This window comes from Eutrigla gurnardus, assembly GCF_963514095.1.
Source record: "Eutrigla gurnardus genome assembly, chromosome: 9".
In the NCBI taxonomy this organism is placed as follows: Eukaryota; Metazoa; Chordata; class Actinopteri; order Perciformes; family Triglidae; genus Eutrigla; species Eutrigla gurnardus.
The window spans coordinates 4,359,998-4,383,163 of NC_139923.1; the positions used below are offsets into that span (position 1 = coordinate 4,359,998).

At 41.8% G+C, this 23,166-nt stretch overlaps 1 protein-coding gene across 1 annotated transcript; it reads left to right on the forward strand.

Moving 5' to 3' along the window:
* The first annotated feature begins 712 nt into the window (after positions 1-712).
* Positions 713-22,798, forward strand: LOC311019094 (nuclear factor of activated T-cells, cytoplasmic 3-like). The gene is made up of 10 exons (XM_084018304.1): positions 713-1,110; positions 7,502-8,153; positions 8,395-8,793; positions 9,291-9,453; positions 11,848-12,047; positions 12,169-12,341; positions 12,609-12,749; positions 12,828-12,883; positions 18,307-19,045; positions 22,100-22,798. The coding sequence occupies exons 1-10, from the start codon at positions 1,038-1,040 to the stop codon at positions 22,219-22,221; spliced, it is 2,718 nt and encodes a 905-aa protein (XP_083874430.1). The 5' UTR covers positions 713-1,037; the 3' UTR covers positions 22,222-22,798.
* The last annotated feature ends 368 nt before the right edge of the window (positions 22,799-23,166 follow it).

A 23,166-nucleotide genomic window follows, 5' to 3' on the forward strand; every position in this document is an offset into this window, starting at 1 on the left:
CTACTGACGTCATCACCGGGCTTGCTAATGATGCTTTCAAGGACACTGCGAAATATGACAACGGTTCAATTGAGGAACCAACAAAGCTGTAGGCTACATTAAAAACTGGAACAATAAACTCTACATTTATTAATTAGTTAGTTAACATCGTAACATTGACATCTTTAAAAACTTATCTTTGCAAAACAAACGTTGACAACAGCATATGAGATCAAATTCACAGGACAGCAAAATTAAATGCAAAAACAGATGCCTAGGAAGGATGTGAGAGGTGAAATAACTAGAATATTATATAACATCTATCACATACTGTATGTACTTAGCCTCAAGCTTGCCTCCAGAATAAGTACATACTTTTTTTCTATTTGAAGAACAATTCATTTTTCTTTCTGTCTTTAAATTATTAATAAATAATTGAATGATTAAATGGATTCACAAACATTGTGCCTACAATTCACGTCTCAATATGTAAATACAAAGTATACGATAAAAATGTATGATTATTTTTTATTTTGTCAGAGAATGCCAATGCTAAAAGAGAAAATGCAAATTGGTATTTGAATTTTACATTTCAAATGTTGACCCAATTAACGATATGTAAGTGGGAAATGAGAATGTTTTCGTGAGATTACATCTTAGTTTCAATTTAGTCCGCTAAATGCTTCTATCCATATGTTTCTGTGTCGTTTTTCAAAGGGTAACGCGGTAACGTAGAGTTTTACGAGGGCACTTGAACGCAGCACAGGGATCAACCTGGAGGAGAGTAAAACTCGCTTCAAACGAACAGAAACACCAAACACAACAAGTTTAAACAACAATGGGACGTTTCCGTGTTTACTACCGAGTCCGGAGGCGTAATTATTCATCGTGTTAATGTCGGTTAACAACTTTTATTCGACGTGTTTGTTGTTGGCGCCTCAGTTGAAACAGTTCTGCTTTCAGTCGGATGGAAGTGAGTGAGACAGGCCAGTTTTAAAAAGACAGACAGGTCGGTTTAACGGCTGTGTTCCGAGGACAGTCAGCGTGTCTCCGGTAGAATGTCCACGGTAAACTACGCGGAGGAGCTGGACTTCAGACTGATCTTTGAGGAGGACGGAGCACAGGCAGCAGGTACGTGTCATTTTGGCGACGTTAGTTAGCAATTTGTCAACATTAAGCATTAAGCTAACTAAAACTAGCGACTGTTAGACCGGAAGTCGAGCGCTTCGGCCTTCAAAATAAAGTACACTATTATGAAAACGGGAGGAAACAATTTTTAAGATTAGATAAGAGACAAGATACGTCACTTTGCATAATTGAGGATCTTTATATGATGTTTCTCGTTTTTTTTAATGCTGATATTAGAGTTTTAAATGGATCCACTTCTTAGGAAATGAGAAGTATTTATACTTATTGAACATATACATTTACTACATTGAAGTCAAATTTAGATTATATATATATATATATATATATATATATATATATATATATATAGCCCTTATTTCAATTTGAAATGCACCATATATTGGATTCCAAAACGTTTTGTTTCATCTTCTTTGTACTATTTTATGAGCATTGATAAAGGGAACCCGAGACTATATTTTCACTGACAACGACTGCTTCTTCTTTGTGCACATGACTAACAAAAAGCTTTTAAGTATAATCACAAAAATATACTTCAAGCATTAAAAGTATAAACATGTCCCCAGTGACTGTTCTACTATTACATATTCTATCATACATCAGCATTAATGTAAAAGCAGCATTTTACTGTTGTAGTTGGTTGAGCTGCATATTATTTTTATTCTGGATTTTATCTGCTTATCTTCTCCATGAATACATTAATAGTTCGACTTGTTTAAAATAGTGAAAACAAGTGAGACGTCACAATGACCCAAAGTGACACCTTCACAATGTGTGTTTAGTCCAAAAAGTATTAAAATGATTACTGATACATTGTTATTAACATAATTAAAAGGAAAAGTGTTTTATCTTCATATTTGTGAAGGTGGAACATTAATCTGTCAATCAATTCATTAACTATTCACCACATAAATATGTATTGGTATGTAAGTGTTTGTATGGTAGTGTGTGTACAGTGGCAGTAAGACTGAGGTGTGATCGTCATGCAAACACATTTACACATCATCAGTAAAGGACACAGTCAAACAGATGTCAACCACTGCAGGGATGACGTATGTTTGCAGTCCAACCGAAGTCAGCATCGCTCTGGTTCCCTCCCTGATATTTTGGATAGTTGTAGAAAATCAGCACTGTGGCAGGCAAACGTTTTATTCAGCAAGATAATCTTCCCAAATGAACACCTTGTTTATATTTTTGCAGTGGGAATGCAATCGGCAGAAGTGAAAAGCTAACGTCAGGCTGTGAACACATGACTTTCTGTCACTGCCACTCAGCTAAAGGTGGGCTAGTGTTCTAGCGACGACGTATAGTCTTCTCATTTCAAAGCTTCATATTTCACCACCTGGTATTAACTGATTTATTTTATAACCTGGAACAAAACCTTCAGGTTGTGTTGAACACACTTTATTACAGGCATCTGAACAAAACACACATTGACTCTGAGGCGAGGGAACAGGTGTGTGTGTGCCTACGAACAGTAATTGCTTTCATGCTGCATTAGCACTGTGGTTGATTAGTTTGCCAAGCGTTTCATTCATTAAAGGTGCCTATAGTCTAATTCTTCTTTCCATTAGCAGAGTCTTCAACACATGTTGTGTGCATCAGTGTTTACCTAATTCACTCAAAGTCATTAAAGCCATTAAACAATATGTGCATTCATATCAAATCACATCTGAAACTAGAAGCAGGTTCTGGGTTCACTTGTTGTTAATGTCGGCTGCTTCCAGTTTACATAAGTGACCCAGGTGGCACTAGTTGCTAATATCAAGTTTAAGAGAGTCTCATTTCGGCGTACGCCGGCCTCAATATCAAGCACACTCTCTCTGCACAAGGATCGGCTGCATCCCATTGGTCAAAAGTTCTCTTGCTGGCTCTGATTTGACCACGTAACCAGGAAGCAGCGAGATAAACAACTCTTGGGCCGGATCCCAACGTCACCCCTCACGGACTCTCAGACTCTGATGGGCGTTCCCGTTAAGTCCCTGAGGGTTCAGGTCTGTCCCACGGTCACCTCGTGAAGTGGGTGAGGACTCGCTCGAGGACTCTTTGATCCCTTTAGCCCACTTTCCGTAAGTCAGCATCGATGCTGACTTTGCCTGAGGCAATTACCCACAGTTCATAGCGTTGCGACGTGAAACACATGGTTAGCAGGGAGGAATTAAAAAAAGGTAAACAAAGAGGACAGTGCATGTGTGGAATATTACATTTACACATAAACATCAACATTAAAGATTTAATATGGAGCATAAAACACTTGAAATAATGGTCATCATAGGCTACACACCTGGTTTATTATTATTATTATTATTATTATTATTATTAATACACACCTGGTTTATTATTATTATTATTATTATTATTATTATTATTATTATTAATACACACCTGGTTTAATCATCAACCAGTTATTTGAATTCACCTTATTGAAATCGTTTTATCTAAAACAAGTAAATCAATGATGTGACAGGTCCGTCTGGTCTGGGATGATAAGATCCTGGAAGACGTTCACATCAGGCTGTAAACATATTTAATTAAAACTTTTAGATAATATATTTTGTGTGATCAAAGTAAACTAACATGCGAGTACTGTCCTATTTGTATTTCTACCATTTCAAGCCCTCACAGCCGCTCATACTCACCATCTACCAGGTGACGTCAGTTAAAGTCCCTGAGGGTTCAGGTTTAGACCTTAGGGGGGGCGTTGGGATTTGGCCGTAGTTTACGATCCGCAGTTCAATGTAGAGAAGAAGATACCGGTCAGAGAACAACTTCCCAACACTCCCAGTATGAATATGAGGATGACGTACTGGGTTGAAAATCATACATTTATGGCGACTGTTGAGCTGTAGGAGCCTGAAATCCACGCAGGCCCGAGGTGTAACTTTCAGCCAATCGTTGACCTCCTTTATACTTTGGTTCCGCCCTCTGAGGCTGCCATTCACACCAGAGCCAAGATAGCTGAATGTTATTTCGCCTGGAAAAAAAGTTCCTTACAAGAACTGAATTTCAAACTGGAATTTGAGCTTGAAGGTAGAATTTAATGACGAGGTGAGTTTTAAATAAACTTGACAAACATTTTCAGGTATATTCTGTAACTTTTATTCAATACGGAAATTAAAAAAAAAAATGTAATAAATAAATCCCCAAACTATTTTTTAAAAAAATCACGCAATTTCGGTAAACAAGCTAAGTGGCTGATGTTGTCTATGGACGATGACATGTAGTAACACTGGTAGTTAATATATACACAGCTGTGTTTACCGGAGCTGACATATTTAAATAGGTTTTAGTCAGTTCATGGAATATAATCATTTGTTGGGCAGTTTAATTAATAATTCAAGTTTTTTCAGTGCTGCACAGTGTAATTTTCCATGTGGATATAAGATATGTAAGAGAACACTTTCATTTGGAGGGCTGGGTTTTTAGGAGAAGCACAGGCTTTTACTTTGAAAAGTCTACCCAGAAGTTGAGCTGCCTGACTTTAGTGGATGTGACACATCCAGCTGTCTGCTGTTAAATTTAGGTGAATTTTTAAATGTGGATCATCAGGTGAAGAAGGGAATCAGCCTCCTCCAAAACTACTGAAAGCTGTACAAACTCTTTACAGTCTATTGATTAGTATTATTGATTAGTGTGCTAGTTTGAATTTATTGATCAGCAGGCTGTTGGACCAGTTGCTATAATTATTCGGGACCATCGAAGCTTAGTGCTGTCTGAACACACAAAGTGTTTGAGGCTTATATTTTTAGGATGAAACTCACTAAACTTTTATGTAACAGGCAATTATATAGTAGACAATTATATGGAATATCACTTATTATCTAGCGTTCACCATCATTAATGTCTTTTCATGGCACATTCTAATAGACGTGGGTTTTTTTAGTAAATATTTTATTGCAAAACGTAAACGAATTCCCATGGCAGTTTCCCACTGAGCAAGTTATCATCTCCAAATGTACCAGTGGTTGAGTAAGAAGCAGAGTCCCCTCGAGGAGAAAGCTGCATTTGTATAGCTACATGCACTACTAGAATACACACATAAAACAATAGACATGAAAATGTTTTATGTAACTTATTTTCACCATAGCAACATGTATTGTCATGCTGTCTCTGCCTGATTGCACATGAAAGCAGCGTAATAGTCAAGTGAAATGCTAGCCGTTCTGGGAGGCTGCATATGTACAGCTTTGAGCTAAATGCTAACATGCTCACTATAGAGAAAGTCTCTTATTTTGGAACGGCGTAAACAGGTGTGATGTGCTCGTCCATCTTGGTTCTGGTCCAGCAGCCGAGTTCTGTCCCGACTGTAGTCGCTTGCAGGATTTGTGATCAGTGAGAGCAGAGGCTGCTGCTGTTATCAAGGTGTGAGAAGATAAAAGCATACAATGGTGTCTGCATCTCTACAAGATGTGTTCACGCTACGTATGAGGAACAGCTCCGCCCTGCACACAGAACAAGCACAGTCACACTAGCAGTGTGTGGTTGGCCTTTCGCTGCTTATTGAAACGGCAAGTGATTTAGATTTTTTTAGATTTTTGATTTTTATTTCAAACATGTCAAAATGAATACAGAAAGTGTCATACAGAAAATAAAATATTACACAACTAGAAAGGATAGAGATATATGAATAACATTTTTATTTTATTTATTTTTGTCTGAAAAGGAGTGGGAAGGAGTATACACGTATGTAATCCCACCCCTTCTCCATAATTCCTATCCTCTGTCATATCTGAACATATAGTGTGTAGTGTATTGATGCAAAAACAATTTCCTTAAAGAGAATGTTTCGTGTTTTGCTGGTTTGCTGTCTGGTTTTGTGGTGAGCGTGTAGTTTTGCAAAAAAAAAAAATAGCCAATAGTTTCAAAGATGGTGCCTAAGTGAGGAGAAAAGTGGACAGACAGACAGACAGACAGACAGACAGACAGACTGTAGATGTGTGGTGGGTGCTTGTATTTCAGGTTCTCTACAGACAGAGTGCCGCCATGCTCGTCTGCCAGCAGGTTTTACTTCCTGCTTTTCGAACCGCTCTGTGGCACCCAGATGGCGGCAGGCACGCCCCCCCCCTGGAGGGACACATTGAGGCCTCATTTGCAAAAGAAGAGTAGAGCCGCTGAAGCACATCATAGTTGTGACATCTTTTTGGTTTTGCATGTAGACTGTGAGGTGTGTGTGTTGGAGCCACACAGGGATATTAATAGCCGGCCTGTGGTGAGGAGTGTGTGCAGCTGTGTGAATGACTTGCTCAGCCAGATGACCACTACAGGTCATAAAGTTGTGCAGTGTGACATGCAAATGACATCAACAGGCGGAGTTTAAAGACTAAACTACGAGAAGATGCAACTCCTTTTTATTGTCATTTAATCTGCAACCAAACTGAATTAGCGAGATCCAAGGTGACGACTTAGTTTAGATGGGAGGGGCCAATTCTTATGTCATAGCTTTAAAAAATTCTGATATCGATATAACGGCTGATATTTATATTTCTTATATCCATAATATATATATATACAAACAAATAAGGCTGTCTGAGTCAGTGTCTGTTTTACGTCTCGTCTAAAACAATATTTATCTGAAAGCATATCCTGATTTTACCTGAATTGCCTGCTTATTTTATCATATTTTTATGATATCAGTCAGGGAAAGTAGGCTAGCTGCTATTTTATTTCGTCAGTCATAGGCATAAGCTAGTGATTATATTATATTTCCCATCATGCCTGCTTTATGCCTCATGCATTGTGTTGTGTTGAGCTTATAGTGTTTGTAATGTGTTAGTGTTTATCTTTGTAGCCAGCTCAACTTCCAGCTTGTCAGTTCAAAATAAAAGTGACGCCCGCAACAAAAGAAAGCCCACCGAAGACAACCACCTTCCAACCATACAGTTGTTTAAAGTAATTTACATTTGTTAGTGTTTGTTATCCAGCACAACATTTTCTTCAAATCAAATAACTCAAAATCAAAAATCACACTGATCAGATTTCAGTTTCCATCACAAATAAGTGTTGTTGTGGACAAACAACAATCAAGTTTTACATGAAGGAACTAAGTTGTAACGCGACGAGAGCAGAAGGTAGAAACTGTTGCAGATGTCGGCCTCAATACACATCTGAAATAATCTGAAAATGTCTGTGTGAGTTAGTGGCTCTGTACTTTAATGCAGGGGTGTGTTATTTCATGAAAGAGTTTTGGGATGTTAGGAGATGTTTGTTTTTTTCAAGCTATACAGCTGACTGTGTCTGCTGGTTGCATCCAGATGATGGCTGAGTGTGAACAGACAGTACAGCACTTTGGCTGATCCAACGAGACAATAAAGAAGCAAGTGTGTTTGCAATGCAAACGATCCCAGATCTGATTTCCCTGTCGGTTTATCTCTCACAGGTCCTGATCTGAATGTGAGGACACCTCCTTCCGCCACTCAGGCTCTGGCCGAGCAGCTCATCAGCCAAGAGCTACAAAGTTTCCCCTACCAGCAAGTGGACTACCAGTCCCAGAGACCTCAGTATGGGGCCCAGGGGAACCCCAGAACCTTTGAATGCCCGAGTATCCAGATCACCTCCATCGCACCTAACAATCATGTGGAGCTGGGCAGTAGCCAGGGAGCTCTGGTGGTGGGCGGGGCCGAGGGGGGTTACCCCGAGGTCTCCTGGTCCAGAGGCCAGCTCTACCTGCCCCTGGACCCTTGCTACAGGGACCCAGCGCTCTGTCCAAGCCCCTGCAGCAGCCTGTCCTCCAGGAGCTGGATGTCCGACCTCTCCTCCTGCGAGTCCTTCTCCCACGTCTACGATGATGTGGAGGGGGAGCTGCGCGAGGCCGCCCGCCTCGCCCTGGGGTCCCCGCGTGGGTCACCTCAAGGGTCCCCGGGCTGCGGGGGCGGGGCATTTGGGGTGGAGCTGTGGCAAGAAAAATACCAACATCCGTCAGCCTTCAGTCCGGCACTGTCACCCCATCAGTCGCCCCGCCAGTCGCCTTGTCACTCCCCTCGCACCAGTGTCACCGAGGACAGTTGGCTATACCGCCGGCCCACCTCCAGGTACAGTGTTATATGCCACCATTACTAATATGGCATTAGAAACCTTACTTGTTAAACTAGTTTGTCTCATTGGGATCTCTTGTCCTCTTCTTACCTTACTTTCTTGTCTGTAAGGAAGTCCATCTAGCTTCAGAGCCCAATTTATATTTGTTTGTTTATTGGTTCAAATGTTAAATATGAATCTTGATTCAACACTGACGCTGGTGAAATCCTGCTAATCCCGACCACACTTCCTTCTCAGGCCATCATCCAGACCAACGTCCCCGTGCGGGAAGAGACGCCACTCCGGTGCCGACCCCAAAGCCCGCTCACCCTCCCCTCACCACTCCCCCAGCCCCACGCCGGGTGCCTCTCCACGGGGCAGCGTAACGGACGACACCTGGCAGGGAAGCCCTGCCGGCGCCCTCGGGTCCCTCCTGATGTCCGGCTACCAGGAGCTGGACGTCCCCTCCAAGACCAGGAGGACATCCGGGACCCAGCTGGGCCTCCTGGCCAGTCAAGGAGACCCGAGGCTGGAGCCCTTGCAGGATTCTCCTGGGGAGGAGGGACGGGAAACGGACTGCCTGGCAGATCTCTTCCTTCAGGTGCCCTCTCACTTCAGCTGGAACAAACCCAAACCTGGGAACCCTCCTCTGTTCAGGTTGGCCTTACCTTCATACAGCTATGATCACTTACACATGTGCTTGTTCTCTGAATGTCTCTGAACACAGAGATTTTCTGCAACCTCAGACGCTAGACACCGCCAACACACAGGACCTTTAATCGATGTTACGGAAAGTAGAGTAAGAACATTCTTAAAAGAGAGATCATTTTGGAAAAGGTCCTTTTTCTCCTGGTGGAGAGTTAGATAAGAAGGTTGACACCACTCTCATATCTACTGGTTAACTAGGAAGGTACAGCCAGCAGGCAGCATCCCATCAGCTTAGCATAGCACAAAGACTGTAAACGGGGGGAAATGGCTAGCCTCGCTCTGTCCAAGGGTAACAAAACACAGCTTCATCTACCAAACAAACATGAATGATATGCATCTTCTGATCTAACTCAAGCATAGTTTCTTGTTTTGGGGAAGATCCATTACTTCCAGTGTAAACGTCTGTGGCATACTGAGCATTATGTGCCTGTTGTCTCTGCCTCCAGGCCCTCATCGCCCCCTCCTCTGGACTGGCCTCTGCCCAGCCAGTTTGACCAGTGTGAGCTAAAGGTGGAGGTCCAGCCCAAATCCTACCACAGGGCGCATTATGAGACGGAGGGCAGCAGAGGGTCCATTAAAGCAGCGAATGTAGGACATCCTGTCGTCAAAGTAAGTCCTGGCTTCTGAATAACACACAAGATTTAGATGATGTTGTAGCTTTAGTCTTACTTCTTACCTCCTGTGATCCGTCAGTGGGAATACAATGTTATACTGGTACCCATGTCATTTAGTTGGGAAACAAATGACTTATGAGATAAACCCAATACATTATGGTAAGACATGTTCCGATGGTACCAGAGCCATCACATCTTAAGTGTTTGCACAAAATACAAGCAGTTCCTTAACTTAGCCCTAAAATGTGTCAAAACTCGGTTAACCTGGAATGAAACGCATACCGGTGTTCATTTATCTGGCATTGTGCTGAAATCGACAGCAAATGAATTGACAACTATTTTGTTATTTTGTCAATGAATGAAATTCATTGTGAAATTGTTAAACATTCTCTTGTTCCAGCTTCTTAAATGTGAGGATTTTCTCTGGTTTCTATTACAGTTAATTGAATGTGTGTGTTTTGTTTTGTTTTTTTGCGTGATGAGACTGTTAGTTGGCATTTAAATACGTCAGCCTGGGCTCTGGAAAATAGTGAATTTCAATTTTCCGATATTTTGGAGAATTGATTGATCCACCAGGGATGTGTCACAGAGCGGCTGAGGTTGTGTTGGGCTCGTGGTTTAGAGAACAAACGGGCGAAGGAAAGCTCCATCAAGGCCTGGTGTGTAACAGACACCAGCAGGCTATTCTGGGTGTCACATTCTCAGGCTGCTGCTGAAGGCAGAGCAGCTTCCTGTTGCAACATGTGTTGCTTATTTTGTTTTGTTTACAGAGTTCAGTAAAATCCTGCTGCTATTATAAAGCATACACATGTTTAGATTTATCTTTTACTATGTATTTATTTATGTTGAACTTATTGTCAATTTCTATAAATATTTCTTACTTCCTTTTAATTGTCATTGGAGAAGAATATGTATTAGTCTGATGGCATAGTACTGACAGTTTAGCAAATTTGCTGTTTAACTTGCAGCTATCAGGCCTTCATCAAGGACATTTTAGTTATAGAGCACATTTCAGCAACAAGGCCATTCAAAGCGCTTTACATAAAACATCAAAAGTCCAAATGAACCATGTTATTAAAGGATATTTAAATGCAATTAAATGTATTATTTATTATTTAAGAAAATAGAAACAAAAATGAGCTAAACTATGAAGAAACAGAAATGGGAAGAAATGATTTCATAAAAAGCAGCAGCAAACAGAAAGATAATCAAAGGTGTTGTCTACTGTATAATGTTGTAGGCTACCTTGTAGTTATAACACCTACATGAGCCTTACCAACATGGACCATTTAGAAGAACTGTCTGACCTTTGGGGAACTTTGCTTATTTGCTTTTTTGATCGCCATTATCATATATTTGTGTTTTAAGTACAGAAACAAAATGCTGTGTCGTGAAAGTCTATGAGGTTTGGGATGCTCCTCTCGTCCTCCAGAGACCAGACTGTGTGTATATGTATGTGGAGAAACCAGAGACCGTCTGTGGTCCAAACAACAAGGCTGCTGCCGTATTCATGTCTGAAGTGTTGATGGAGCAGCTACAATGTTTGCTTGTAGTCTTAGAGACAGACCGAACAAAGCTTGACTCCAGACTTTCCACTGATCATAATCATCTGATGATGTTGTTATTTCAACATCCTTTGAATTGGTTCATTGCAATTAAATCCCAGCTGACCAGTTAATTTTGGGTTCATCCAGCTGTGCTAAACCAGCCGACGTGCGTCTGACTAGATCCAGGCAATACCTCTGGATGATGTTACAATAATAATAATAACAAATGTAATTTGTTAGCGCTTTTCCAAACCCAAAGAGGCTTTACAGAGAAAAACAAACAAAACAAACAAAAAAAAAATAAGACAAGTGTGTGGGGCTAGTGGTAGGAAGAGGAGAAGAGGTGGGTTTGGAGGCGGGACTGAAATGTGGTGAGGGACTCACGGATGGGTGAGATTGGGGGGTCCAGAGCCTGGGAGCTGCTGCTGGAGGAGGCTCTGTCCCTGAAGCTGCAGAGGTTGGCTTTGTGGATGGAGAGGAGACGGGCTGATGTGGATCAGAGGGACCGAGAGGGTTGGTGGGGGGAAGAGGTCATGAACTCAGACAGGATGCTGTTTGGTGTGGTTTCCAGTGTATCTGGGACTTCCCAACACGCACAAAGAATCTTGAAATCAGAAACAGTGGTTATTTCAACCATGGTTGATGAAACCTTGGTGAAACCTTGGAAACCTTTGTTACTTTTGACTTATTGACTATTTTCACTATCATCACTCTTTCTGCAACATTTTACACACAGTGATGGAGTGTGAAGATGCTTCGTCGCTACGAGCAACAAGTTACTGGTAAGATGTTTGGCAGCTGATCATCAGACGTGTATCATTTTGACTTTGTGTCTTTTCCAGTTGATGGGACCCAGCGAGCAGCCGCTCAGCCTGCTGCTGTTCATCGGCACCGCCACCGACGGCTGCCCCCGCCCTCACTCCTTCTACCAGGTCCACCGGGTGACGGGCAAGACGGTGACCACCACCTGCCAGGAGAAGATTATGGGCGGCACGAAAATCTTGGAGATCCCTCTGCTTCCAGCAAACAACATGTCCGCCAGGTATTTTTTATACACTTTGATCTCCGGAAGATGTTTGATGATTAACTAATGAGGCCTTTTCCTTGTCCAGTTCTTCTGTGTATCTTGATAAAGGCACGTCTTCTGGTTATCTTTCCCACAGCATTGACTGCGCCGGCATCTTGAAGCTGCGTAACGCAGACATCGAGCTGAAGAAAGGAGAGATCGACATGGGGAGGAAGAACACCAGGGTCCGAGTCGTGTTCAGGGTCGCCGTCCCTCAGCCGGACGGCCGCATGCTGTGGCTGCAGACGACATCCAATCCCGTGGAGTGCTGTGAGTCTTTGTATTGTTGATGAATCACAGCTCGTTCTGATGTTGAGTGACCTCCAGTGTAGTAGACATTCAACAGAAGGCCTTTTTCCCTTCATTTAGAAACCAGATTATTGTCCAACAAGCAGAGGGGGAAATTCAGTATTGCTTCATGTTTGTGCTCAATTTGACAAACTGAGTGAATATATTTGAATGTGTCCTCTAAAGTAAATGTGTTCATGCCATGTGAAATGGAGAAAACACAAATTTAAATACCAAATTGTGTTTTAGCCCAGCGCTCAGGCCAGGAGCTTCCTCAGGTGGAGAGCTTCAGTCCAACCAGCTGCTCTGTGGGCGGAGGAGAGGAGCTGCTCATCAGCGGGTCCAACATCTCCACACAGTCCAGGGTGGTCTTCATGGAGAAAGGGCCTGGTGAGACATCAGCAAGTCCCTCAACATCCTGCCACCTGAATGACTCTTTTTTTTAACTAACACATTGTGTCCCCACAGACGGGAGATCCCTGTGGGAAAAGGATGCCAGAGTTGTGCTGGAAAAAAGCAGTGGAGTAAGTAGAGACATCATTTTCAAAAAATGTTGAAAATACTACATTTATTTAGCTGAAAAACTATTTAAAAATATTAATGTTCACTAGGGCTGCAGCTATCGAATATTTTAGTAATCGAGTACTCTACTGAAAATTACATCGATTAATCGAGTAATCGGATAAAACGTATTTTTGCTTGGTTAAAGAGCAATTATGAATACACAAGAGAAAATAACATATTTCACTTAATAATGAATGACCAATTGGTTTCCTTTTTTAGAATCAACTGTTTTTATTTCTTAAATTCACAAGCAAGTATTTTCTGGTCTTGAAACATTACAAAAGAGGCAACTGCTAACATAAATAAGAATAAATAAAACACAAATAAAAATAAATTAAATTAAATTACTTTCAAGATATCAAAAATAAATGTCTTTGACTAACATGTTTAAAATGCTCTTTGTTAGCTCAGCTGCTTGCTCAGGGCCACAGAATGGTGCTTTACAGATAAATTTGTCCATCCGAGACTGTGATGATTTACTGAAAAAAGAAGAGAAATAATAATTAGTTAAATGATATTACTATGACTAAATGACTTAATACAGTAGGTTCATGGCTGTGCATTTATGAATTTACACCAGCTGACTAGGGATAAATATTTTTTTTAAAGATTTTGAGTTTTTGCAGTGTCCACAATTAAGACAACTACTGTATTGGAACACAATCCTTTTAAATTTTAAATCAACCCTCTATGAAGTCATGTCGTCACGCTCATAATAAACTAACCACAAACTTGACAGTAGTCAGTCATAATTAACAAAAACCTAGCCCTCTGCAAGGCTGGCGTTTATGTTCGTAAAATACATTCACGTTGATCACACTGATTTGCTACGTTAATATTACCTTGTCTCCGGTCCTCCGCTCGAGTCCGGGTGTTTTCTGCGGAGATGCTGCAACATAGAAGACGTGCTGTTGTGGTATGCAAGGACCGTGTTACAACGAATACACGTCACGGTGTTCTCCTTTCTTTTCAGTCGGAAAATGCTCCCACACTTTCAACATTTTCTGTCTTTTATTATCGCCTTTTTCTTCTGTTTCATCGTCGCTATTTCTCCTCGCCTCTGCCATTTTCCCGCTCCCTCAGTCAAACACCTGTACGTCCGCTTCCTCCTCCTCCTCCTTTCTTCTCCGGTCTTCCTTGCGTAGGCGACGTAAGCACGTTGTGCCAAATTGAAAGTAGTCCGTGCGGCCGCTTGAACTACAATTAAATTAACGATTCCTCGAGGCAGAAAAAAATCCTCGGACCATTTTTTGTAATCGAGGTACTCGAATTACTCGAGGAATCGTTTCAGCCCTAATGTTCACACATGTATACATATATATATATATATATATATTAGGGCTGTCAAAGTTAACGCGTTAATAACGCGTTAACGCAACATCCTCTTAACGCCGTTAATTTTTTTAACGCGCGATTAACGCTCGGTATTAAAAAAAAAAAAAAACGCGCATTGTATGATTTATGGCCGTCGGTGGCACCTGTAGTCTTGATCCAGAGGGAAGGTACGTGTCAACAGGCAGCGGTGTTTCCCCGCGTCCCATTCATTGTCTATAGGTACGTGTCCACAGGGGCGATTTTAAACGCGTGTGGACGCGCCGCTTCCCAGTATTGCACGCTTGGTGGGCTGCCACTAGAGGATGATTGACAGGCGCTCTCCTTCAAACAACACATTTTTGCGAGCGTTCCCGAGGCGGCGAGTCGAGCCCGGCGCCTCTGATTAGCATAAAGTAGATTCGACTTCAAGGCAAATGAGGAGCGGCCAACTCGCGCGCCGTCTCTCGACATTCGCCGCGACGCTACCAGAATGCATTGCACGGCGTTTCACATAGACAATGAATGGGACGCGGGGAAACACCGCTGCCTGTGGACACGCACCTTATGTGAAAAGCTGTTCACCTTCAAAAGACTGCCAGATGGTTCAGTCGATAAGACCAAAGTCATCTGCGCGTACTGTGGGTATGAAATGAGCTACCATAGAAATACGTCCAGTCTGAGATATCACTTGCAAGCCAATGCACTTATATCCTAACTGTACTTATCTCCTGTTACACTATCTCCTGTGACATGTTCACTTTAATTGTTTGTGATATATTCTTATAACCCAGTTTTGATCCCATGTTTTGGTAAGGGGATATTTGAAGTGTTAAATAAACATTTTCATAAATCAAGTATATTTGCCCTTATGTTGTTAAAAGTATTAAGAATATGAAAAAAATACATTAAGGTACATTTAGTAGAAAAAAAAAATTTGCCAAAAAATGCGATTAATTTGCGATTAATCACGAGTTAACTATGGACAAAATGCGATTAATCGCGATTAAAAAAATCAATCTTTTGACAGCCCTAATATATATATATATATATATATATATATATATATACATATATCATTTTTTATAGGCTGTAATAGAACTGTTATGTCCATTATGTATTAAAATATACATATATCCTGATCCATATCAGTGTGTATTATAGCAACCAAGCTAATGGATGTCCTGCTGCGGACGCTATGTTAGGTCAGATCAAAAACAAACCAATATGGAAGATGCTTCTGTCAAAGGAGTCTGTGGCTTCCAAGAGAGCACAGAGAGCAACTTCAGCTCCACATAGAGTTTAGGAAAAACATCACTAACGTGTCAGTTAACAACAACACTTTGGGACACATGGTGTCCAACGCCGGTCTCCTGGTTGGACGTCCACTGTTGTTGGACCCCTCCCCCACCTCACCCCCCACCATCAGTAGTCTTTCTCAGTATTGAATCCTACGTCACTAGCTCTGGACATTGCATAGTCACATGGATGCGTTTGGGGTCCACCAGGAGAAATGACCCTCATGAACTCTCCATTGGCGTTGTTTTCATGCTGAGATTGCATTTCATGACTATTCCCCAACCTGCCCTGAGACTGGAAACGTAGCGTCCACTTAAAGGTTGAGTAGGTGATTCTATTCAGAAACGCTTTCTGTTATATTACTTAAAATCCTCGGAACATACTGATAGCAATGAATACATTAAATGCTCTGACATTAAAATCTGTGGCCGTAACAGGACTGTTAAAAACCCCATCCAATCAAAAAAGTTGTCAGAAGAAAATAATTGGACGGCCTGCCTGTTTGTCAATGCTTACTTCCTGATTCACTCTGCCGATCTGGATCCCTCCAACAACTCTGCTGTTTGGATGAGGAGGGAAAGAAAGACCGTTAAATGCTTGTTTGGATTGGTGGCTGCTAGGCTATGCTAACATTCAACACTTAAATAACGTCTAATCTAACATGTCATGTACCATAAACAGTCTATTGTAGACCTCTGGGGGACCACAGACATACGAGACGAGATTTGTATCATCCATTTCTGATTCAGCAACATCCGGATGACAGGAGGAGAATCTCAATGAAATATTTCCCCAAAAAAGAATCACAAAACACAAAATTGCCTCATTCGCCACATGCGCCGCGATTCAGGTCTATTTGCGTGTTTGCATTGTGTTTGTGTGCAGCTCCAACCGTGTGAACCCAGTTAAGAGGTGGTGCAGTCTCCCTGTACATCGACCATCGTCTTCCAGTCACTCCCACTACAACGTGATACTCATGTTGAGCTACAGCGGTCATTCATGTGCCACCAGTCTCACCTACTCAGTCTACACAGTCACTGCTGCAACCAGCCAGCTAATGTGTAAAAGATACGATGGTGTGACATTTCCTCAGAGCAGGAAAATAACGATAATAACGTGTGTTCATAACAATCCAAGTATTTAGTAGTTAGATGACAAAAAATACTCCAAAAAGTCAAAATCCGGGTATCCCTGATAATATTTCTGGGCTAAAATGTGTATTTCCTGATGGATAAATCAGACATCTGTCATAATACTCATCAGTCAGCAGCGTCTGTGTTGTAATGAGGTTGCAATGTGAAGAAATGTCGTTGAGGAAGTTTAAGGTCATATTGAACATTTTTATTCAAATGAATAATTAAAAAAAAGAATACATCCACAGAGCTTTTAGAAGGGTACAGAATCAAAGTATCACTTCTTGTGAAAAACATTTTTGATTGTGAATGTGTCGGTCTGTAATGAATGTTTTGTTCTAGCTCTGTGTAGATGTGTGATGTGTGGCTTCTAGCAAGGCTTGTGAGCCAATAGAATAACAACGTTGGTATCATGTGGTTTTTCTGTAGTCGGGGGTCAAGGGTCTTTTGGGTTGCCAGTTAGAGTGGAAAAAATCAAACGGAAAAATGGCTGAGTTTGATGGTTAGCGGGTGGCATTTCGGTCCCAGTCCCAAGTGCTAAGAACTGGCAACCCATTGAGGGCGCTTCGAGCAACAGCTGCGTTATGTCCTGAATGCAATGGAAGGGGGGAGTGCGAGTGCAACATCTAGTGGCTGGATGTTATCAATGTTGTCATTAGCACCTTTAATGACAACGTGTGTTTATGCTGACTGTGAATCTGGGCATGTAATCTAGCACAAGTTAATACATGTTGGTTTGTTTCTATGTTGAATTCTTCCTGAAGCATCTTACTCTCAGGTGGCTCAGGTTGTGTTCACTCTAAAGATGCACACAGAGCAGTGGTGAAAACACAGTCGACTTACGAGACGACATGATTCAGGACAAACCGTAAAACCTGCAAGTGTTTGCAAAGATGGGAACAACTTAAGGCCCTGACACACCAAGACAGTTATCGGCGTCAGTCTGCCGACATCGGTGACACAGACTGACCCAGATAGTTGCTTTTCACAATATCATCCCCATCCCCCATGTCATTTTGCTTTGATAACCCAACCTCATTCAAGCCTGCACCTGATTTTGCTCTATTTGTTGACATATAGATATAAACCGGTCGACGTGCATTACCAGACAAGTAATGTTGTCAGTGAGTAACCGTTGACATCCCTAATGCGGATAATCATCCACATATGCATAAACCCATAAAACATACCAGAAATCCTTTAAAGACACATTTAGTTTGGAAACAAATATTTGTATTGCATCACAGATGGAACGCAAATCTTCTTTTTAGTGAAAACAAACTATTCAACAATCTCAAAAGAGTTTTTAGAACAGAAGAGAAAGATTAAAAATTATGAATTTTGCCAAGCTGTTGATTGATCGAGATGATTGCGAAAATGTAAATTGTTTTTGTTGTTGTTTTTTTTTTTTTTTTTTCTGTTCCACCAACAGTGTTTGTTTTAAGAATAATAATAATAAAAAATAATAACTTTCAAAACTTAAGAAAAAAAACATTTTTTTTTTAAAAATCATAGTGACTCTTGGTCATAAACATTTTTCTGCACAAAACAAAACGAAGGAGGAAGAAGAAGAAAGAATTAAGGTGTTTGTTGTTCTTAGTTGCAGCAGATTGACAGCAGGTTTCTTCTCTGTGTTTCAGTCCAGCATCGTGGTGGAGGTTCCTCCTTACGATAAGAAGATAGCCGATCCCGTCCAAGTCCAGTTCTACGTCTCAAACGGGAAGAGAAGAAGAAGTCTAACACAGAGCTTCACCTACTTGCCTGCAGTCACACGTCACCTCCCTGCTGGTGGAGTCAAACAGGAGCGCTGGGACACCATCTCCCACAATCCCTCTGGCTTCTGCCAGCTGCCCTCCCACAACCGAGCGCTGGACCCAGACTTGGTTTATTATGATTCCTGTGACATCCCGGTGCATTGTGGTCCTCCTTCCCAGAGCATGCCTCGTCTTCATCATCCTCCTCCCTCCTCTCTCCCCCTTCAGACCCCCTTAATGTTTCATCACACCTCCTCCTCGCCCTCTCAGACATCTTCAGTCCCCCTTCAGACCTTGATTCCTCTTCAGACCTGTATCATGCCTCTTCAGACCTTCACCGCGCCCCCTCAGACCTCCTCCATCCCTCCTCAGATCTGCACGCTGCCTCCCCAGGCCTCTTCAATGCCCCTTCAGACCTTCACCATGCCCCCTCCCGCCTCCTCTGGTCGACCTCAGCGAGAACACTCTCCGTCTCTGAGCTCCAGGAGAGTCTTTGTGGCCCCCGCAGACCCCCAGAAGAACTCTCCGCTTTCCAACCCGGGAGGAGTGCCGAGCATCAAGCAGGAGCCAGAAGACCGGCCAAATCTGGGACCCTTGGGCCTCCGGGAGATCACACTGGATGACGGTAGGAAGCTGGCTGCACTCATTAACAATCCCCCTGTAGGCTTCAAAGGCGCCGCAGAGTCTGCAGAGATAGTTTCGGCATCTTTACTCTGGTTGCCATGAGCGAATCTGGCAAGAAATGACACTGATAATCTACTGCAAACTACAAAAATGATATATATCATCAATTATAGACCTGATTCTGATAAATGATAATACAAATGCATCCCACTGTCCTCCCCTCTCTCCCTGCTGTTCTTAAATTCCCCAGATTCCCCTCCCACATGATCCAATATCAAAATCCATCCACTTTATCACTTAGAAATAGCCTGGTGACACTGCCGTTTGTGATTGTGGGTTTGGAATTAACGTTGTGTTTTTATTCCACGTATTTGTCAGTTGTCTAAATGGAGAGCCCGTGACAGGCAGACACACAGACAGAAACACTGGGTTTACATGAAAGGACGCGATGCTTTGCGTCGCTCAGTGTGAACCCAGTCGTTAGTCTTAAACTCCACAACGTCCACAGAAACTTCTCAAACCACCTAAGAAAGAGTTTAAATGCAGGACTTCTTGCTTGCAACAGAGTATTTCTACACTGTGGCTGTACTACTTTTACTTAAATTGAATGTCTGACTACTTCCATCTCACAAGTTGAAATAAAGGCTTTAAAATGCTGTTAAACAACAGTTAGATTGAACCTAGAATTCAGTTTTAATGTGGAACCTTTTCACCTGAAACATTGACACTGGACAATGTGGTGAACTGTGCACAACAGCCTGCTTAGACTTGTGAAACCTGGTCCTGGCGTTCACATAATGCAGTTAGTTCCTGTGAGCTGGCCTCATGACGAGGTGTGTGTTGGGGTCTGGGTGTGGCGTTGGTTATTAATACGTGGGGGCCTCTGTGTTTGTGTGTGAATGCTGCGTTTCTCTCTGATCTGGGTTAATAATAGTCTGCTTGTTGCTGCTCTCAGTGATGCAGATGGGGTTTAAAATGGTTGCAGCGCCTCAGTTGGCGGGCAGCAGCTGTCGTCAGGCCTCTGACCCTCCGCCTAGCCGCCGCCCCCTTTCCTCCTCGCCTTTCAGTCGACTTTGAACTCATCTGGTGCTGCTGGACAAACCGAAGCTGCTCAGAGTTCCAGCATCAACGCCCCGTCGCTGCTGTGAAACCACTGTGTTTGCAGCAGGATAATAATAATAATAATAATAATAATAATAATAATAATAATAATAATAATAATAATGATGATGATGATGATGATGATGATGATGATAATGATTATTGCTGCTAGCCGGGAGGGTTTGATTCGGTGATTTGAAGGTCGGATGATGTCCAGATTTTTGTTACCCTTCGTTAGATGAGCTCTAACTTTTTATAGATTATCTTTTGGTGATATTGCTTTCTTTGATTTAAAACAGCACCCTCTTTAGCCTCATTGTCGTTTAGTTATCCTAATTAATTCACTATCACTTATGTTTAACTCTTTTTCTTTTTTATAAAACCGTAAAGCATCTTTTTGGTGTTTCGTGTTGCTTCCTTTTTCCCTCAACAAGCCAATCGTAACAGGTTGTTTCCAGGTCAACCAATGAGTGAATCCTCTTTTTCTTGCAGATATATAATAAACCAGTAATTCCAGTAAAGCAAATATTATAACTTAGTCTGCAAAAGTAAAGTTTTTTTTTTCCTTCTTTGCTATCTTGTTATTGTCTTTTGACCTCACATTTATCTTGAGAGCTTTCGGGTCGGGAGGCCATCAACCGGTTCAAAGTGTTTAGATTACTTTAACCATTGTTTTCAACACATTACACTCCTTTGTGTCCATGTGCTTCACGTTGAAATAGAGAAAGTTACATGATGTTGAAGCAACTTTAGTTTTGTTTCTTTGAGCACCAACTAGTCCCATTATATTGGAGCCGATATCTCCAAAACATACAGCAGCAGTGGAGACGTTCTCTGGAGGGACCAATCACGCTTCTCCATCTGGCAATCTGATGGACAATTCTGGGTTTGGCGGTTGCCAGGACAACGGTACTTGTCTGACTGCATTGTGCCACGTGTAAAGTTTGGTGGAGGGGGATTATGGTGTGGGGGTGTTTTTCAGGAGCTGGGCTTGGCCCCTTAGTTCCAGTGAAAGGAACTCTGACTGCTTCAGCATACCAAGAGATGTTGGGCAATTCCATGCTCCCAACTTTGTGGACCAGTTTGGGGATTACCCCTTCCTGCTCCAACATGGCTGTGCACCAGTGATCAAAGCAAGGTCCATAAATGTATGGCTTTCTTATCTCAGACAGTGATAGGTTTCTTTCTTGTAAAGTTTGGAGGATATTCGTGTCAGATTTACTACTTTTATCTCAAAGTTTCTGAGGATTTTCTCTTGTTAATTTGTGAGGTTTTTATATTGTAAAATATTTGTACCTTGGAAATTCATAGTTTTCGTTATAATGTCGGCCTTTAACCTTTAATCCACTATCGGTGGACCTGTAGTTGGCGATGATTCGTGAGCCTCACGTTTCACAGCAGAGCTATGTTTAGACCGAATGCCGTTTAAATAGGATCAGCAGAGCAGCTTTATTACTACATCTAATAACAATAATAAAGTCTATCATTTCTAATCTCCGCTGAGCTTCCCTTCCTTTCTACACATCGTTTAATATTTTAACTTTGTCCACAGTTAATCTATATTTTATTTATATTATATTTGTTTACAAAACTGGAGGTGTGCCTGCTGCGATGTAACTCACCACCAAGAAATTATGGATAAAAACACTCCAGTGAAAGATAACTTATCAATATATATTTCCCTAATAAATCATTAGGAAAATAAATTGCCAGTATTTGTTTAGTTTGACATTCAAAACATACATTTTCTTCCATGCTTGCTGTTTGAAAAAAAAAAATCTTAACTCAAGGTCTACTTAGTAGGATTTTTGGAGCTTTCTACTACTTCTTGCAGGTTTCTTCCTGATCAAGACTTTGGGGTTGAAAGCTCCAGAACAAGTAAACACGTCTGTGCCACTAAATGGAACTGTTACATTATGAATGATTGTGTCTCCTACGTCTGGTTTTGTTGCAGTGAATGAAATAATCGACAGAGATATCGGCGGCCTGAGCAGAGCCCAGCCCGACCAGTATGACCAGTACCACCAGTTCCAGTCCAGCGGCGGTGCCGCGCCGTTCCCTGGACACCGTCAGTAGCGCTGCTCCCTCGGGACACGACGGCAGTGCTTCTTCCAACGGTTTGCTTTCGCAGCCATTTGCACCAAACTGATCTTCAAGTGCCTGACAGCCAATCAGCAGCCTCGGACTCTGCGGGTCCGCGGGCTCGTCTCATCAGGGTATCGCATCAGATTACTGTTTCCTCGCTTGTCTCAGGAATTTCAGCGGGAAGCCAACTCGTACCTCGCTGACAAACCAAAGATGTTTTAGCTTTTTTGTGAGCAAATTGTAGAAAAGAACAGGACTGTAAATCAACGTTTCCATAATCAGAACAATCTGCAATGTCAATACAGAAGCTAAAGATAATCCTGATGTTATTTATTGGCCAGTTAATTATAATAATCTATTTTTGGTACTCTGGATGTGATCCAGTAAAATTAAGTCCTTCAGCCGATCATTTGCATTCTTTTAAAGCTTGGTTTAACTCACTGTATGTTTACATCTTCCTCGCTGATTGACTTCAATGATGTTCAACCTGAACTGTTTGGGTGTGAAGCTTAAGACACTGAATTATAGAAATGTATCGTAAAGGTTGAAGTAAAAAGAAAGGAAAATATCAGCTGTTCTGTGTTTTGATAAAGGTACTTTCTAGGTGTTAGTGACGTCGTCACGGTTACGACCCGGTGTTAGCTGGAGGCAAAACAAACACGACTCACCTCAGAGTTCCACATCCAGAGTCTTGCTGTGTTGTTGGTTGCCAGAATGGATGTTACATCAATTAGAGATGACAAAGTGATTCAGGAGGAATCAAACATTTACAATCTTGTAGCGTTTCAGAGATGGAGGTGAAATGTTGCTCAAAGTTAGCTTAGCCCTGTGTGGTGAGCTAAGTGAGTGACTATATGCATTCAGAGAAACACGTCTGCCATTGTTAAAAAAACAACAAGCCAGCTAAACTTGCCAGCATGTTCAGAGAATGACAAC

Coding starts and splice junctions, on each gene's coding strand:
- LOC311019094 (XM_084018304.1), top strand. CDS start 1,038: ATGTCCACGGTAAACTACGCGGAGGAGCTGGACTTCAGACTGATCTTT. Junction 12,048..12,168: donor GCAAACAACATGTCCGCCAG/GTATTTTTTATA, acceptor TCTTTCCCACAG/CATTGACTGCGCCGGCATCT. Junction 19,046..22,099: donor GGAGATCACACTGGATGACG/GTAGGAAGCTGG, acceptor GTTTTGTTGCAG/TGAATGAAATAATCGACAGA.